This window comes from Capra hircus, chromosome 2, assembly GCF_001704415.2.
Source record: "Capra hircus breed San Clemente chromosome 2, ASM170441v1, whole genome shotgun sequence".
In the NCBI taxonomy this organism is placed as follows: domain Eukaryota; kingdom Metazoa; phylum Chordata; class Mammalia; order Artiodactyla; family Bovidae; genus Capra; species Capra hircus.
Window position 1 is genome coordinate 20,195,588 of NC_030809.1, and position 16,219 is coordinate 20,211,806.

The 16,219-nt window shown below is 40.8% G+C and overlaps 1 protein-coding gene across 1 annotated transcript; it reads left to right on the forward strand.

Moving 5' to 3' along the window:
* On the forward strand, positions 3,551-14,390 carry TM4SF20 (transmembrane 4 L six family member 20). Its single transcript, XM_005676635.2, has 4 exons — positions 3,551-3,787; positions 10,147-10,212; positions 12,119-12,270; positions 13,891-14,390. Exons 1-4 carry the CDS (start codon positions 3,605-3,607, stop codon positions 14,180-14,182), a joined length of 693 nt encoding a protein of 230 aa, XP_005676692.1. The 5' UTR covers positions 3,551-3,604; the 3' UTR covers positions 14,183-14,390.

Genomic DNA, 16,219 nt, shown 5'->3' on the forward strand with positions numbered 1-16,219 from the left:
CATGGCCCAACCTAGATGCGTGGAAAACTGGGAACTATAGTTCCCAGACACTTCTCAACCACTGTGTTATGAAAGGTAAAAGCATGAATGTTGATGGACAGTTAGCCATATCTATGTATAAAGCCCAAGTTCTAATAAAACCCTCAGGTAGTTTGACTGGAGTGGGTTTAGAAGAGGATGACTGACAGAACATGGGTGGGTGCTTAATACCCATTCAATATTGCATGAATTCCTCCTGGGGTAGTACTGTGAGGTGCACTTAGAGCATGGTTGGAGCTGCTTAAGATCACATAACCTTTCATGCGGGTGGGCAGAAGATTGTAAAAGCTAGAGAATTTTGGGAAACATGGCCCCTGATGTTTGGCTGTGATCCTTACTGCTCCTAGGTCCACAGTGTGCATGTGACTAGGAGGGGAAGCTCCGGGTTGGGGGAAAGAACAGAACAAAGTGCTTTTGCGTTACCTCTTATTTTCACCAATGGCACAAACATTTCCTGACCATGACGCCATCCTCTCTCATACGTTAACTCTCTTCTGTCTTGAAGAAACATGTTTTCCTAATATTCTTAAGGGTGTTCTCATTTGGAGTGTTACATGTCAGCCTAGACATGTAAGCATACCTATAGACACTCTAGGCATCCAAGCCATGGAAGAAACAGAAACATGATCGAAATCACTTAAATGATACATAGTAATGGTAATACTCCATACTCTAGAGACAGCTTCCTTCCATACCATTTGAATGAAATCACTATGGTGAATTATGTTGCTCAATGTCTGTGTCAGTGTCATTCTAGTATGAGTTTCTGTACAATAGAGACTGTGATGATTAAACACTACATTTTCCAGAATACTCTACCTCTAAGGTCTGGATGTTGCGGTGATTAGATCAATCCTTGTGCTATAATGAAACAGAGGAAGATCCCATTGTCCTTGCCTCCTCTTCCGTGTAGTTACCCTGCTTTTTGTCTGCAGAAAACTGTAACCAAAGAAAAAGTTTAATCAGAGAAGTGAGAAAATGCAGAAACAAAGGAAAACAATCAAAGGAGACCAAATGATAGCTTGGTCATTGAGGAAAGACAAGGACCTTTAGTTCTTCTTCAAGAGCTATAGAAAATATTCTGAGCCATGTCCTGTGAGCTGTCTTATAGATACTGAAACCCCAGGTGGAGAAGTTAACTATATGATGACCAGACTGTAGCCATGAGATAAACTGCCACAATTCTGACAAGTGGTCTCAAGGAAATGAGAACAAACCAACCCTGGAACGGAAGATTAACTGTATTTAAAACAATCAAGATGATGCTGGTCAGATCACCAGTTTCGAGATGACAGTCAGAGCTGACTGTGCTGTTTTTGCGTGTAGCCCCCTCCCTCAGCCTATAAAAGCTCTTGCACCATGATTGTCACTGGTGGTGGTTGGGGGAGCAGGGGAGTCAGCCTATGGACTGGAGTCTATCCTCCCCTCAGTTGCTGGCATCTGAAATAAAGCAAACTTTCCTTTCCCCCAGTTTGCTTTTTTGTTGGCTTTTGAGCAGCAAGCAGCCAGACCTCACTTTTGATAACAATATGGGAGACGGCAGGGCTTCCCAGACGGTGCTAGTGGTTAAGAACTCATCTGCCAATGCAGGAGATGCAAGAGATGCGGGTTCGATCCTTGAGTCCGAAAGATCCCCTGAAGAAGGAAATGGCAACCCACTCCAGTGTTCTTGCCTGGAGAATCCCATGGACAGAGGAGCCTGGCGGGCTATGGTCAATAGGGTCACGCACGGTCAAACACGACTGAAGTGACTTAGCATGCACTGGAAGACAGCAAGGAGGTGGAGGCCCTCTTTCAGCTACTTCCGTCTGTGGCTCTGAAAGCAGATGGGTGCAGGAGGAGGTTCTGAGCTTTCTGTACTGTCACAGTGTTAAGAAGCAGTTACAGCAACAGCAGAAGTCAAGTTCAGTGTTCAGGGGTCTTGTTTCCACTGTTGTGTGTGTGCAGGGGCAGGGGCAGCAGCAATGGCTGTGGCTCCCTGGACTGTGACTGTTGTGGTGCATGCTTGAGTCTGACCCTTGCAGAGGTGGTTTCTCAATTTCCCTGCCTTTCTGAGGACTGCAGAGGCGGAAGCTGCCCTGCAGCCACTTGGCAGTCACGTCCCGGGAGGCACTCCTGGAGGCCACGCTGGAGCCTGCCCCACCAGACCTCCCAGCAGTTTTGTACACACGAATCCCCAGTTACACTAACTGAAAGTGAAATCACTCAGTCATGTCCGACTCTTTGCGACCCCATGGACTGTAGCCCACCAGGCTCCTCCATCCATGGAATTTTCTAGGCAAGAGTACTGGAGTGGGTTGCCATTTCCTTCTCTAGGGGATCTTCCTGACCCAGGGATCAAACCCGGGTTTCCTGCATTTCAGGCAGACACTTTACCATCTGTGCCACTAGGGAATCCCTCAGTTACACTTCCTCCAGCTTAATATAGCTAGAAGAGTTTGGGTTTTCTGCAACTGACTCTGATACACAAAATATTATTCTCACCCTCTTTTTGTGTCAAATTGTAGCCATCTTCCAAAGCCTAGAGGAATCCTGATTCTTTGTGCATCTTGATAGAATCCTTCCTTTTTTTCTGAACTTCTTTTGCTGTTTTAGTATGGCATGTGACAAGTTATCTGTATACTTTTCTATCCTCGGTGTTAGTAACTTCCAGCTTTTGTTTGAAAAAAAGAAAAAAAAAAAGGAAACCCAGTTAAAGTATTAACAAAGAGAAAATTTATTATAAGAATAGATAGCCAATGGGAATTAGATGTATGTCTCAGGAAACTCAAACAGGGGCTCTGCATCAACCTAGAGGGGTGGGATAGGGAGGAAGATGGGAGGGAGGTTCAAAAGGGAGGGGATATATGTATACCTGTGGCTGGTTCATGTTGAAGTTTTACAGAAAACAATAAAATTCTTTAAAGCAATTATCCTTCAATTAAAAAGTAAATTAAAAAAAAAAAAGAATATAGAGGCATCTCAGGAAATAAAGGCAGGACCCGCAGTCAGTCTTCACAGGGTAGAGATTAAGAAGTAGAAAGCCTGTTTTGCGCGTATGAGCATACAGCCTGAAACTGAACCCTAACATTTCGACTAATTAAGAAAGTTTGCAGTGGAGAAAATACTTGTTTTCTCCCAATCTTATATATATTCATTTTTTTCTTTTGTTGAACAACTTCAAAATAAGGAACTTTCATAGCTGATAGTAATGTCAATACAAGAAAAAATAGGTTATATTAATTGGATACTCTTTACTTTTTATATGGCATACTAGTAAAATGTAAAATGTATTAGAGCGTATCTTAAGCTTAAAAAAATTTTTTTTGCCTATTTTCATGCATAAATTTATCTAGTAGCACTTATAGATTTTTTCCACCTATCTTCCTCCACCCCATCATAATATAAAATCATCCTTACGTCCTGTAATACTCATAATAATGCCCTGCCCTATTGGACTCTGAACTGCTTTCTGTAATTTTTTTTGTAAGTGCTGAGCTTTATTTAGAAGGCACGAGACAAAAGGCGAAACAGTGCCAGATAAACAGCCACCCAGACAGGATTTCTCCTAAACCAGGGGGTAACCATGACCTGCTGTGAAGGATGGACAGCCTGCAATGGATTCAGCCTGCTGGTTCTACTTCTGTTGGGAGTAACTCTCAACGTAATACCTCTAATTGTCAACTTAGTGGATGAAGACCAATTCTTTAAAAACCCCATCTCCTGCTTTGAATGGTGGTTCCCTGGAATTATTGGAGCAGGTGTGATGGTGAGTGAAATTTACTTGACTCACTTTGGCGAAAGGCCTGCCTGTTATATTGAAGATGATCTAAAGACAACGTTGCAGCCTTGCAGTGAGCTCTGTCTTGGCTGAGGATATACTGCAGGGAAATGGGTATGGTATTAACTTGTATTGGCATCAGTGAAGAATGGCAATTTAAATGAACTGTGGTATAGACTAGGGAGCTTGGGCCAAAAAATAATAATACATTGATAAAAGTTGGTTAGATTATTATGTATTGTACTGTTACCAAATCCAGGTCTGGCGGCTCACTGCTCAAAAGCCAATAGAGTTCAGGCTGGTGGAAAGGAAATTTTGCTTTATTTTGGATGCCAGCAATTGTGTGTGGGGGGATGCCTGTCCAAAATCCAACTCCCTCAAACTAACAATCAGTGGGCAAGAGCTTTTATAGACAGAGGGAGGCGGCTATTTGCAACAACAGTCAGTCAGCTCTGACGGCCATCTTGAAATTGGTCACCGGTGGTCTGACCAGCATCATCTTGATTGTTTTAGGCACAGTTAGTCTTCAGTTTCAGTTTGTTCCAAGTTTCTTGAGGCTGGTTCTCAGAATTGTGGCAGCTTATGTCGTGGCTACATTCTGGTCGCCATGTAGTTAACTTTTTCCACCTGGTGGGGATTTCAGTATCTATAAGGCAGGTCGCAGAATCTGGCTCAGAATATTACCTACAGAGAAGGAATCAAAATGTCCATGAATTACTTGAGAAGGAATTAAAATGTCTGTGAAATTCTCTAGGCAAGAATACTGGGGTGGGCAGCCGTTCTCTTCTCCAGGGGATCTTCCTGACCCAGGGATCAAACCCGGGTCTCCTGCATTGCAGGCAGATTCTTTCCCATCTGAGCCACCAGGGAAGCCTGTTTAATGACTACGTTGTTATCATTCGGTCTCCTTTCACTGTTTTCCTTTGTTTCTGCATTTTCCCACTTCTCTGATTAATTTTATTCTTTGGCTAAAGTTTCTCCACAGACAAAAGGCAGGCTGAGGACCTGAGAGGCAAGGATCATAGGAGGGTGCTCCATTTCAATACTTCTTTGCATATAAATCCGCTTTCCCAAGCTTCAGAGGTAGTGGTAAAGACTTTCTGAATTCATTGCCTCAGCTTTCCTTTGCCGATCCCAGTCTCTAGGCATTCACAGGGAAAACAACAGGAGGAGGAAGTGCTCAGTAGGAAGGGGGTGGGTCATTTCACACCTGGTGAACCTACTGGATAAAAATTGTGAGGCATGAGTATGACACTGTCAGCCCCTAGGGGAGTTGACCTAAGAGGTCTGGGACTTGAAAGCCTGGCTCTCTCTAACCTCAGCGACTTTTTTGACTCAGATCTTACTTACAACCCAAACATCATGGTGCTTGTTTAAAGTTTGATAATTATTAATAGATCTATCTTTGTTGAAATCTGTAGCTGAGCAGTGTAAGGTAGAACTGCCCAATGTACCTGGCCATAAATCACCCCCAGGCACTTGTAATACTTGCAGATTTATATGCCTTTTCCTGAGAATTCTGGTGCAGATAGGTTAGGTGTGACCCATGGTGTGGCAACAAATCCTGTTTTCAGACCTGGCAGAATATCTCAGTTCTGGTTGGGTCCCCAATATATTACTACTAGCAAATCATTTATCCTGTGATTTTGTTTCCATATCAGTAAAAGTGGGAATGTAATTAAAGATGGAAAATTCAGCATTCAAGAGGCTTATTTTTGTTATACCATTGAGGGCCTACTTAAGGGTGGTCTCATGAATGCTAGAGAAATGCACCCTTGTTTGGATGTGCATTTGTGTTATAATGATGATTGGTTACTGTTCTTAGTCTTATTCCCTGACTTACATGAAAACAGTCTTTGTTGTTGTTGTTGTTCAGTCGCTCAGTGGTGTCTGACTCTTTGCGACCCCCTGGACTGCAGCACGCCAGGCTTCCCTGTCCTTCACCATCTCCTGGAACTTGCTTAAACTCATGTCCATTGAGTTAGTAATGCCATCCAGCCATCTCATCCTCTGTGGTCCTCTTCTCCTCCTGCCTTCAATCTCTCCCAGCATCGGGGTCTTTTCTAATGAGTCAGCTCTTCACATCAGGTGGCCAAAGGATTGGAGCTTCAGCTTCAGCATCAGTCTTTCCAATGAATATTCAGGGTTGATTTCCTTTAGGATTGACAGGTTCAATCTCCTTGCTTTTGGGTCATTATATACGAAACACAGAAAGAGAGACCACTGACTTCATACATTACACTACCTTATTTAAACTCTATAAAAATCTGGTTGAGTAGTGATTAACGTTTGTATTTTAACAGACCAAGAGAAGGTTAAGAATGTTAATAAGGTAGCATAGTAGGCGTGAAACCCAATTCCAGATTTATCAGACTCCAAACCTCTGTTTCCCATCAGTATTAGCACCATAATCCTTATGACCTGTCTCAGGCTGACAAAGGGAAAGACAAAATCTACAACTTAACCCATAAACTCAAGTAACCGGGAAACCAAAGCATAGAAAGATTACGTAAGCATGAAACTGTTTCAGAGAATCTAGACTTTCTTTCCAGATAAAGTTTCCTTTATCACCCTCAATAAATACTAACAATGTATTGCTATCACACCAGGTTCTTGTTGCTACTCAGTATCATGCAACATCTTCACAGCATCAACAACTCTCTGAAGCATTCAATAGACATTTTATTGACAGAGATTCAGACTCTAGACTAGGCTCACAAGCAAATAGGTGGATGATAGAAGGGCTATTTTCTTGATCCTCGGCCATGTATAGAATGGGGAGAATATCTTTTTCAAAGGGAATTGTGTCCTTTACATCAATCTAAATGCTGACTTAGTTCAAAATATTGAACTCTCAATATATTTGTATACACACAGATATCACTCCCTTAATAAGCACTTTTGTCATAGTTCTTGAAATCCAGTTCTAACCTGCAGCATTTTAAATTAGTTTCAAAAACAGGGAATTTTGCAAGAAGTCATTAATAATAAAAACTATGGAATTCATCATCGATCACATCATAAAATAGTTATTTTATGGCTTTATGATTTATCCAGAACAGAAATGAATCTTTTCATCTTTGAAACCATGACTAAGAGTATTCAAATATTATTATCTTCACTTATTATCTACTAAATGGAAAATCAATACACATTCTTTTCCCAAGTACCAAAAAAACAACTTGCAATGTTTCCTTAAAATATTTCCTCTAAATAATAGAAAGACTGTTTTATTTTATAGGTTAATTATAAGCCTAATCTTAATCATGATTATTTATTGAGTTCACTTACTATGTAATAATCAATTATTAAAGTCTCAGAATAGAAATTGTTGAATGTTAAATCAGAAAATATGTTTAATAAAAATTTCAAAATACAGTTTTTATATTTATAGTGAGCCATGGTTTTGTGTGTTACTTTCATATTCAAGTACTTTGAGGAGTCCCAGAAATCTGCATTCTAACAGAGTTGTAGTGGTCTAAAGCTATTCTGGACTTCATTTATGAAATCTTATGCCTTATTTCTAAAACTGGATGAAAGTATGGGCTTCTGTAATGAAAAGTGAACAATGCTACTTCTTTTCTTTATAAAAACAAAAGACTATCAAGAAAAATAGTCTCACAAAAACTCTGATACATTCGAATGTGCTTAGGAATTGAAGAGAAAGAGTATTCTCCAGATTACTTATTTTTGTAGGAGACAATCTGCAAGATTTATAATTCAGTCATACACACACACACACACACACACACACACATACACACTTGCACATTTTAATGTCCATCCTATAAAGAACCCTTCTAATTTCCAAAGTTCTGAACGGGCAAAATGGTTGAAATACAATGAGTTATCAAACTGCCGGTAATAATGTAACAAAGATGTGTCAACACGCCAGAAGTCAACCAGGTGAGGATTCATATATGAAAAGCTATTATTTATAAAGCCCCTTCGTAAGAGAAGGGAACTATGAATGTATCTCTTTCAGCATCTCTGAAATAAGCTAATGTTTAAGAAATTTAGCAGAGTTTAATTTATATCAATAAGGAACATGGAATGACTTATCCATCTAAATTATAATTTAATGTCGCTCCAACTTTCTAACAGATTAATTAATTTTCTAAATCGGAGTTAGCTTTTTTTTCCCCTCTGTGAAAAGCCAGGTAGTGAATATTTTAGTTTCTGGGAGCCAGTCTCCCTCACAACTATTCACCTCTCCTGCTTGTGCACCAAACCAGCATGAAAAATTAAGTAAGTGAATGGGCATGTCTGTGTTTTCATAAAACTTTACAAAAAAGAGGCTGTGGGCCATAGTTTGTTAGTTCCTGTTCTAAACAATTTATTCCTTAAGCTCAGAAGGCAGTATCACTTACAGGTACCATGTGAGACGTGTAGCCTATGAACACTGACACCTATTTGGGTGCATAAATTTCTTTTCTCTTTTCTTCTGGGCTCTCAGCAATTGAGGGTCTAGGCTACTATACATACATGTGCTCTCTGAATCATAAGGGTGCTGGTGTTCAAGGCAGTCTGTAGGCAAAGCTTGATAAAAATACAAAGTGTTTTCAGAATCAGTTCACGGTCAGAGAAGGGTGAAGTTTGTCAGGAAAGTTGCCTTGTAAGGCAGGAAAGATGCCTGTTCTCCTGGAGAAGGAAATGACAACCCACTCCAGTATTCTTGTCTGGAAAATCGCATGGACAGAGGAGCCTAGTAGATTCCCAGTCCATGGGGTCCCAAGAGTCGGACACAACTTAGTGACTAAACCAAGGTATTCAATCTTAGATCTGCTCTGAAAGGATAAAGGTAGACACTGTATTGGAAAGATAGATTGGGGGGAAGGAGCAATTAGGAGGACGTTGAGATGTCTGAGGGAGGTGACGGTGGTGGTAGGGAAGAGAATGAATAAGCTCTGTGAAGGAAAAGAGAATTGTTAAGAATTGGCCAGTGTGGTTGGAATGGTGGTTAAGAGTCTGGGCTCTGGAACCCTAGTGGTCAGCTTTGACCCCCCTCCCCCCATCTCTTCTACTTTCTCAGGCAAGTTACTCAAGCTTTCTGGGCTTCAGTTTTCCGCCCCAGTGAAATGGGGATAGCTAGCACCTACCTCATAGGAATTTTATGAGGTTGCAAATAAATTAAAAGACATACAATAGCTATAACAGTGCCTGTTATGCTGTTAGAACTCAACAAAATGTTACAAAGAAGAGTGGGAGGACAGAGAACTACCCAAGGGCAGCTGTGCTGAGACAGCAAAAAGCAGAAACAAACCCAAAAACCCTGTGGCTAAAATTTCTTAAGCGGAAGGAAGTAATCGACATCCCTCCCTTCAGTGATATAAAACTTCTTCCAGGAAGAATTTCTAGTCATACCTGCTGACTGCATGAGTACCTGCTCAGTCGCTTTAGTCGTGTCTGACTCTTTGCAACCCTATGGACTGCAGCCCACCAAAGCTCCTCTGTCCATGGGATTCTCCAGGCAAGAATACTGGAGTGGGTTGCCATGTCCTCCTCCAGGGGATCTTCCTGACTCAGGGATCAAACCCGTATCTCCTCTGTCTCCTGCATTGCAGGTGGATTCTTTACTCCTGAGTCATCAGGGAAACCCCAGCTGCTGACTAGTTATTAGTAAACATTTGAACTTAACTCCTGAGAATGTGACATCATTCCTTACAGCTTTCACCAGCAGTATGTATTCCTTTGACACTGAATGTAATACAGGATTTCTAAACATCAATGTGAAGTGAAACCGTTTCATACCATGGACACAGGAGTAGAAAGGAGAATGTAGAGCTAAAAATAATTCTCAAATCACAAGGTTGGGGAATGAGGGAGCTAGTGGTGCCCCTGGGAGTGGGAGAAGGGTGATGATAGAATTCTTAGTTCCCAACTGCCAGGCAGACAAAACCATCAATTTCCTTTCTGAACAGTTGCTGGATTAACTCACACCATTTTAGGGAAATTGGGTAAGTGGTTGCATATTATAGTTTTTTTTTTTTTTTTAAGTGATTTTTGGATGATGTAACCAACTCTTTCAGAAACATTTCTTTCAAAATTATTAATAAGTAACTCACTGTATTTAAAATCCAAGTCTCTCTCATGATGACTCAGAGTAGTGTTAAAATGTAGACGGGAAAGTCTGAAACTGCTATCCTGAAATCCCCTATCCTTTGCCCTCCCTTGTAATCTTTATGGTCCAAACGGGGATCACAAGATAAAGGACACTGCCACACTTCCTTCTTGTTCTCTTAAGCCTTGGCTTCCCACAACTGCTGCTAAGTAGAAGGTGAAGATTACTGCTTTATCTTCTGCTGGGAAGTAATCATATTAATCGTTCCTGTTGATGTAATTTCCAGGCCATTCCAGCAACAACGATGTCCCTGGCAGCGAGGAAAAGAGCGTGCTGCAACAGCAAAACCGGGGTGAGCACAGTGCAGCTGGTCTGGGAGCAGAAGGGCAGAAGCAGTTCCTGGCACCTCAGCAAAGTCGCCGAGGCGTCAGCATCAACTGCATCAACTGTGTGTCTCCAGTGGCGGGATTGGTCCTAGACACGTGCTATTTAGGAGGATTTATACGATAATACTGAGACTGAAGTTTGTCTTTGTGCTTCCCCGTAAAACCTTATTTTTGGAGCCAGCTTTTGGACCTTTCCTCAATCTTCAGTTTCAGTCTAAAGGTTTTCAAAGAAAGATTCATAAGTCACTCTCAGAGCTGTAATCAGTTTCACAATACTTAAGTACTCATTATTTTTGTGATGTGTATAAAATACTTAGGGAAAAGTACTCTGTTTTCTCATGCACGTGAAAGACTGTTTTACTAGCATCAGAATGTTTTATGCAGTTAAAAGAGAACATCACATTTTTCCCCCAAACATTTTGGTATGTATAAGATTAATATTGTAACTAAGTCAAACGTAAAGGAGGACTTCCCTAGTGGTCCAGTGGTTAATACTCTCACACCTCCAATGCAGGGGGCTCAGGTTCGATCCCTGGCCTGGTCAGGGAACTAAGAACCCACATGTCATTTGGTGCGGCTAAAAAAAAAAGGAAGTTTGAAAAGTAAAGAAAATTAATATTTACTAACCTTCGCTCACTGTGTGCGTGTTAGTTGCTCAGTCGTGTATGACTCTTAGCAACCCCATGGACTATAGCCTGCCAGGCTCCTCTGTCCATGGGATTCTCCAGACAATAAAGCTGGAGTGGGTTGCTATTTCCTTTTCCAGTCTCTCACTGTACTCAGAACATTTTCAAGCATGTTATCTTATTTTTCTGAAAACCCATGTTTTATGATTTGTTTTATTGACTGAGAAATTAATCCTCAGAGAAAGCAAATAACTGCCAGTGTTGCGCCATTAGCAGGGAGATTTGTATCCACACCACCACCATCAGATTCCAAAATTCCCCAGTCTTTATGCCATGAACATGGTTACACAGTAACTCTGAGGACTCCTCTCACAATTCTTTAAGGAAGCAAGCAGATCAATAAACCAGAAATCACAGTAAATATTCCTGGCTGAGTCTAAGGTTTCAAAGAAATGATTCTCAGCCTGATAGGAGCATTAGAACCACCTAGGGAAAATGTTATAAAATACCCATGGCTTGTGGCCCTCCCTGATTCTATATCAGTATTTTTCAAAAGCACCTTAAGTGATTCTAATATGCTCCCAGGGGTAAGAGCCACTTTTAAAAAGTGTCATATTTATAACCATAAATTAGAAAATTAATTTTAAAAATATCTTTTCTGACATTTGGTGTTTATCTAGTTATTTATAGTCTCTCTGGTCCTGACACATTGTAATGGTCCACTGAAATGAACAAGGTTCAGGTAGAGCATACAAGTTCAAGTTTTTCAGAAACAATGGCAATGATCATTTATTTACTTTCAGTTGTGGCTGCAGTGGGTCTTTGCTGCTATCTGTGGGCTTTCTCTAGCTACAGCATATGCACTTCTCTTGTTGCAGAGTGTAGGCTCTAGGCGTGTGGGGTCAGCAGTGGTGCACAGGCATAGTAGCCCCATGGCACGTGGGGTCTTCCCAGACCAGAGATCAAACCTGTATCCCCTATATTGGTAGGCAAATTCCTAAGCACGGGACCACCAGGGAAGTCCAAGACCAACGATATTTTGAAGAGTCTAATCGAATGGCAGGGACCCTGCCCTCTGCTTTCCTGCGTAAATCCCACCTAATCACACCTAGATCCTAAGATCGAGGTCTGTAAGGCAGCTGGACAATGGCAGCGGTGGATGATAAAGACCACATATACTGCTGAAACTTGTAACAGACTACGCTCCTGTAATAATGTGTGCAAACGTGCCTACTTAATTTTTCAGATGTTTCTTTCATCACTTCTGAACGCCATCACAGTCATTGGAGCTGCGTACTGCCTGCTGGTGTCCATCCAGGCTCTCGCGGAGGGCCCTCTCATTTGCAACTCTCAAAGCAACACAACTTCCAGTTGTGAATTTTCACTTGAAAACTTAACGTGAGTAACTGTTTGCTTCCTTACACAGCTGCAGCTAATTAGGTTAGAAGACTATGGTGCTGACCTGGTGCCATGTTTTCTCTCATGGGACAGTCTTAGGGATTTAGTACAGTAATCCCAGCTGGCGCAACCTCAGAGAAATGGAGGAATCACTGCATTCAGAATGCTTTGGGTATGGTCTTGGCTAAAAGGAGCAGTCTTAGATGGATTATCCTGTCTTCCAAAAATCTATGGCAGCATATGTGCATGTATATAAAAAATTTCTGAAAATGTGCATCAGAAACTTTCATCCTTGAAGAATGGTAATGGAGGATGCCCTCGGGGAAGGAAAGGAGCACCACCTCTGATCAAAGTAAACTTGTAGCGAAATGGGTGAAAGTGTTAGTCACTCAGTCATGTCTGACTCTATGAGACCCCACGGACTGTAGACCATCAGGCTCCTCTGTCCATGGAATTTTCCAGGCAAGAATACTGGAATGGTTTGCCATTTCCAACTCCAGGGGATCTTCCTGAACCAGGGATCAAACCCAGGTCTCCTGCATTACAGGTAGATTCTTTACCGTCTGAGCCACGAGGGAAGCCCAATTATACTTGTAAAACCTAAGCATATATTACTTTGAAAATCTGAACAAAAACACAGTGAGTAAATAAAATCTAGAGGCTTACCACTAACCCCTAAAAAAGAAACAAAGCAGCAGCCAGTGGAATCATGCAAACATAGTATAAATACACTATAGGCATGGGGATGAGTCAAAAGTTTAAGTCATGGAGTAGCAAGTAATGCTGAGGAGTTGGTTCTGTGCCTTAATCTAGGCACAACTGGTAAAACTGAAAGAAAATAAGAATCTCATTCGTTAATTATACATTGTTCAGTATGGAAAACAACTAGAATTCACTTTTGTGGTTACAGGAAAAAAAAAAAAAAACTGCTCCTTTTTCCTTATCTTGAATGGTTAGAAAAGAAAACTCTCTCAAAATTTGCATACCACAGTCGTGAATCAAAATCCAAAGAAACTCCCTTTACTAATAGGGCTGGAATAGGAAATCAGAGGGCTTCCCTCTGGGTGGCTTGAGTGGTAAAGAATCTGCCTGCTGATGCAGGAGACTTGGGTTGGGCTCCTGGTCTGGGAAGATCCCCTGGAGAAGGAAGCCACCACTTTCACTTTTCTTATTTATGGCTATGCTGCTGCTTGGGCTTTTCTCTAGTTGCAGCAAGCGGGGGCTACTGTTGCAGAGCACGGGCGCTAGGGCTCACAGGCTCAGCAGTTGTGCCTGAGTTGCGGGCTTAGTTGCTCTGCAGCATGTGGGATTTTCCAGGACCAGGGATTGAACCTGTGTCCTCTGCACTGGCAAGCAGTTTCTTTATCACTGAGCCACCAGGGAATCCCTAGAAGTGCTTGTTGATGAGATACATGATGAATCAACCTTTTATAGCTGTTAAGCATACAAAGGTACATCCTCTGGAACCCTGATCCTAGCTACAGTTTCTGGGCACAATATTTTAAAAGCAGTGTCTGTTTTACTGGACATGTCCTTTTCTGGAGGCCATGATGTATTCTTGAGATGGTCAGTGGTATTCCTGAATATTTTTTTTTTATCATTTCTTTCCCTTTTTTTCAGTGCCAGTTATTACGAATCCTTTGATCTGCAGTGGTTCTTTGAAGACTCTTGTGTTTCTCGTATGGATTCCAATAATCCCTCCATCACCAACACAACAGCCAGTAACTGGAGAGTATACAACTTGCACTTCAATTCTATAGAAAACAAACACAGGATTATCCATTTCTCAGTATTTTTAGGTCTACTGCTCGTGGGCATTCTCGAGATGCTGTTTGGACTCAGTCAGATAATCATCGGCTTCCTTGGCTGTCTGTGTGGAGGAGTCTCTAAGCGAAGAAGCCAAATCGTGTAGTTTAGTAACAATAAAATGGAAATACAAGTTTAAATCATTTGAGAACATTTAAAAGATATGCTTTTAGAGGTTCAATAATAGAACATTACCTAGAAAGCTGTGGATGAGTCAGTTTAGCCCAAAAGTTTGTTTTTAAAGTCAACTTTGATATAACTAAAAAACAAATCACATTTAAGCATGCTGGTAAATGCAAATTCTCACATGGAAAGAAAAATATCAGTCATTGACTTTGGAGAAAAGTAGAGAGCAGCTTTCTGGTTATTTTGTGTCTTTCTGTACTTGTGTATTATTTGATTTTCTAACTATATTCCCCTATGTGGAGAAAGGGAGGGAGAGTAAGCAGGACAAAAGTTATAACAGAAATCAAAGTTTGGGATTTTTCTCTTTTTTTGTATTTCTTTATAATTAAAAAAGATAAATATATACAATTATCCCTTGAACAACTCAGGTTTCAACTGTGCAGGTCCACTAATGAAGCAGATTTTTCCCAACAGTAAATACCAGAGTACCACATGATTTTCGGTGCTGTTGGTTGAATCTGTGGGTACAAGAGCCCTGGATACAGTCGAACTAAGGATATGGAAAAAACAGGCATATTACATGGAGGGCCAGCCACGTTTTCTTGCCTGGAAAATCCCATGGTCAGAGGAGCATGGAAGGCTACAGTTAAGGGGGTCGCAGAGAGTCAGACACGACTGAGCAACTAACACTTCTAACACTGGATTGTGTAGAAAGTTAGTGTCCCTGACCCTTCAAGCTGTTCAAGTGCGAAAGGTAATCTGAATATAATCAAGTTTACACACCTCATTCAGCTTAGAGGAAATCCAAGAAAAGAGGACGTATTCAGACAAATTCAAAAGGTGGGACAGCACATAACAGTCAACTGTTTTCAACAAGAAAATGTAGTACAAGAAAGAAAACAAAAAGTTGGATGGGTTGAGAGACCAAAGAGACAGGTATGATCCAACCAAATGGACTATGTGGACTTGTCAGGGTAACTGGTGGAACGTGTACAAGGACTGGTTTAGGTATGATTAAGGACTTTTGTTTGTTTTTTATGCCTGATGACGGTTTCATGGTTATGCAGGAAAATGTCTTTATTTTTCAGAAAAGCATATTTATGTGTTTGGGGAAAACATCATGTTTTTAAGATATTTCACCTAAAAAATGAAGCAATGGAAAAATGTTAATTATTATATTTAGGTGACAGGTATATGGCAATTCATCACATGCTTCAATTTTCTTACGTTTGCATTTTTCATAGTAATTAAAAAACAATAAATACCTAGGAGGGGAAATCAAGTCTTTCACAATCTGGCTTATACATATGCCAAGTTCAAAAGACAGGATAACAAAACAGTGTATTGGCCATATTAAAACGTTACAGACAAAACTCAAAATCTACCATTTTCTGAATTATGATCATGCCTGCATTTTTATTTCAATTATTTATAAATTATATTCACTGGGCTTAAGATTCTAGAAATAATTTACAATTCCCATAGCTGCCTGCGTCCCCCAATCAGTAACATCAAGAGCTTACAGGCATTTTTTTCTGAACCAATTTACTCTATAAATATCTTCTCCCTATGCTCCTATAAACACTTATTTACCATTAAATATCTTCTACTTGAGAAAGCCTTCCCAGAGTGCATGATTTCAACAAAAATCAGCAGGTACCGAAACCACGGTTATCATATCTCATCCCAAATCACAGTGTAATAAGTTACTTGTTCTGAGAGGCCTTCCCTAATAGCCTAATGAAAAGTGGGCCTCCCATCCTCTCTCCTTCAGCATTCTTTCATTTACAGTACTTAGAGCAATGGCAACAGCATTCTAACTTCCGCTTGTTCCTTAAATTTCACTCTCCCCCTTAAGACCATAAGCTGCATGGGGTACACGGATGTTTCTTTTATTCACTCTGGCAGAGTCAGTACCAAGTGCAGTACCTGATACAAAGTAGCGACCCTATGAATACTTTATTGAATACATGAATCCTATTTTTAGAACTCAGCTTTTAGCCAAGACTCACTGCAT

What these genes read in the sequence shown, in the direction of transcription:
- TM4SF20 (XM_005676635.2), top strand. Translation starts at nt 3,605, where the DNA reads ATGACCTGCTGTGAAGGATGGACAGCCTGCAATGGATTCAGCCTGCTG. An exon ending in TTATTGGAGCAGGTGTGATG is followed by an intron (nt 3,788 to 10,146) that starts GTGAGTGAAATT and finishes TGTAATTTCCAG; the next exon opens with GCCATTCCAGCAACAACGAT. An exon ending in TTTTCACTTGAAAACTTAAC is followed by an intron (nt 12,271 to 13,890) that starts GTGAGTAACTGT and finishes CCTTTTTTTCAG; the next exon opens with TGCCAGTTATTACGAATCCT.